This window comes from Volvox carteri, assembly GCF_000143455.1.
Source record: "Volvox carteri f. nagariensis unplaced genomic scaffold VOLCAscaffold_5, whole genome shotgun sequence".
Classification (NCBI taxonomy): domain Eukaryota; kingdom Viridiplantae; phylum Chlorophyta; class Chlorophyceae; order Chlamydomonadales; family Volvocaceae; genus Volvox; species Volvox carteri.
The window spans coordinates 2,211,830-2,214,315 of NW_003307548.1; the positions used below are offsets into that span (position 1 = coordinate 2,211,830).

General features: G+C 53.5%; 1 protein-coding gene across 1 annotated transcript in view; it reads right to left on the reverse strand.

Annotated features, from left to right (window-relative positions):
• Positions 1 to 884: 884 nt before the first annotated feature.
• VOLCADRAFT_87505 (uncharacterized protein) overlaps positions 885 to 2,486 on the reverse strand; it is a gene marked incomplete at both ends in the record, with an annotated part of 4,881 nt that continues 3,279 nt past the window's right edge. The window contains 3 exons of the mRNA XM_002947237.1: positions 885 to 985; positions 1,734 to 1,763; positions 2,068 to 2,188. Of these exons, the coding sequence (XP_002947283.1) occupies positions 885 to 985; positions 1,734 to 1,763; positions 2,068 to 2,188 (252 nt within the window). The remainder of the gene's footprint in view (positions 986 to 1,733; positions 1,764 to 2,067; positions 2,189 to 2,486) is intronic.

The window sequence follows — 2,486 nt, forward strand, 5'->3', positions numbered from 1 at the left end:
TTCAAGAGCACCAGCAGCATTAGCAGGGCCACGGAAATCAGTGCACCCGCGGCGCTTGGAAAGGCGACCGCTGTACGGCGACGGCGGGTCGTGCCCAGGACTTCCCTCGCCATCTTGGCCACCGTCAGCGGCTGTCTCCTACTCATGGCTCTCGGGGTCTTGGCAACAGCTGACCAACCGAGCTCCTAGCTACTAGCCGCTGGGGCCGCCGTGCAGATGGAGAGCCGCGGGGCTGGCAAGATGAAGAGAGCGACCTGCGGAGGATGCCACACGGCGGGTCACACCGACAGAAAAGGGTTGGAGCCGACTCCGAGCCGTCTAAGGAACGAACGATAACTGCGGCAGCCAAGATGCTTGAGAGAGAAATGACGAGCTGGCCATTGCCGTACTAGTAACGCTATCTTTGTGGGAAGCCTTTGCCAAGCAAGCCCACAAATGGAACCCTCCAGGTACTCTTATCTACTCCGTGCCTCAGCATATATATATGTGTGTGGAGACTATTATTTGCGTAAAATGTATGTGTAATGTTCCTTTTGCCAAGTTTCCGTTTGGATTAATAATGAACAACTTGACGGGTGGCCGATGGCTGTGTACTTGCCCTGTTCGATATCTAAGTGGGTGGTAGGATTGTTTTAGGGTCAGCTTGTTCATTTTTTCTTGGCGTGCCTGCTCGAGATAACCCACAATGAGAGTCCCCCGTGCCCTCCCAAAGCCGCCGAGAGCCCTGGCGGCATTATTCCGCGCAGTGAAGGTCTTGGTGTTGGATGGCTAGCAGCAGGGTGCCCGTGGTGGGTAGCTCCGTCCTCTCTGTGACCTTACCTGTGTATGTGTGTATACTCCTTAGGGCCCCTTTCCTGGGCTGAGCTTATTAGGATCCTCCCTCCTTAGAAGTGGGGAGTCAAGGGGAGTGCCTCCCTGGGTGCTTTGTGGTGCCCCCAGCAGGCCGCGGTACGGTCTTCATCCTGGCTTGGGGCCTCGGACAGAACTGTGCGCACATACGCCAGTGTTTGGGAGCGGTCAGAACTGGTTGGGTCCGCTGCAACCTCTTTCAACATTCACATCTGAGCAACTTTTGATGACTTAGACCATTTGTTTCAGGCCTATCTAACATACCATGGCACGGTCTATAGCTGCTGTAGATCATTCTATACCATAGATCTAGGTACGATCTACTTTTTGGTCCCATATATTATACGATGACCCTGTATATGTATAGGCGATAACAGGTTTTACCAGTTGCTTGATGTCTATTAGAGCCAAGTCTTGAGGATCAATGAAGCAAGGCATCTATGAGATATAAATTTGGCGACTCGGCGCTCCTGCCTCCAAAATGTGCGTTATGCGGATGTCAGAATCGTGAAGAGTAGAGCCACCAGGGCAACAACCAAGACGCACACACAACACTACTCTATGCTCACGGGAGCGGTCACCGATGGACGATTAGCTATCACCAATTTTTTTAATTCTCTTTATTGGAGTACTTTTCAGGCTCAGGCCTATTTCAATAATAATGAGGGGTCCTCAGCCTTCCCTTTCCTCGCGGTTTGACTGAAATGTAAGTTGTCCTAATTTGTACATTAGTCTCTAGTGCAGAGCACGGCCAGCTGGCCCGATGGCTCTACTCTTCGGGAGTCTGGAGCCCACTGTAACAACCACACACACACTACTTCGAAATGTAATAAACAATCCCACGCATACGTTTAAAAAATTGTTTTCATGAGTAGTTGCCTTACCGCTTATAGACGTGAGTAGAGCTTGGGTACCTGCGAGCAGAAGAGTGCACTTGCTTCCGTGGGAGGAGGCGAGCCTGGTTACCGACTGCGTTATCTGCCTCGGGGCGGTGTAATTGGCAGACGACGCAGTGGAAACCTGTCAGTACTGACTAAATTAACTCGCGAAATTGCTCTTTCCGTCGCGCTCTCCGCGACTTGCCCTACTTTCTCACCAGTACGGCCCCGCCGTACCACCAACGAACTGCCGAGTACGCTCTCGGCAAATACACAGAAAACCTTGGTTTTCTTTCGTTACTCTCAGAAAACCTACAGTTTTCATGAGTAGTTGCCTTACCGCTTATAGACGTGAGTAGAGCTTGGGTACCTGCGAGCAGAAGAGTGCACTTGCTTCCGTGGGAGGAGGCGAGCCTGGTTACCGAAAACTTCAATAATCGCCGGTTGGGGTGCGAAGGGACCTGAGAGGAAAAGGGGTGGCATAGCCTTGCTCCGTGCGTTACACGCTGCCGAAAAGGCTCAGACCCGGCGCAGCACCCTGTCAGTACCCCAGGGCCTTCGAGACCTTGAGCTTCGTGCCCACGCTATCGGCCAGGTATACCAGCATGGCCTCGCGCGACCGCCAGCCCCCGTGGGCTTGGAACAACCGCTCATCGACACCCTGCTCGGCCGCCGCCGTCGCGCCACCCGAGCGCAAGCTATGCAGGCCAAACAAGGCCTGCGCTTCACCGTGCGTGATCCCCATCACCTTTGCCACGG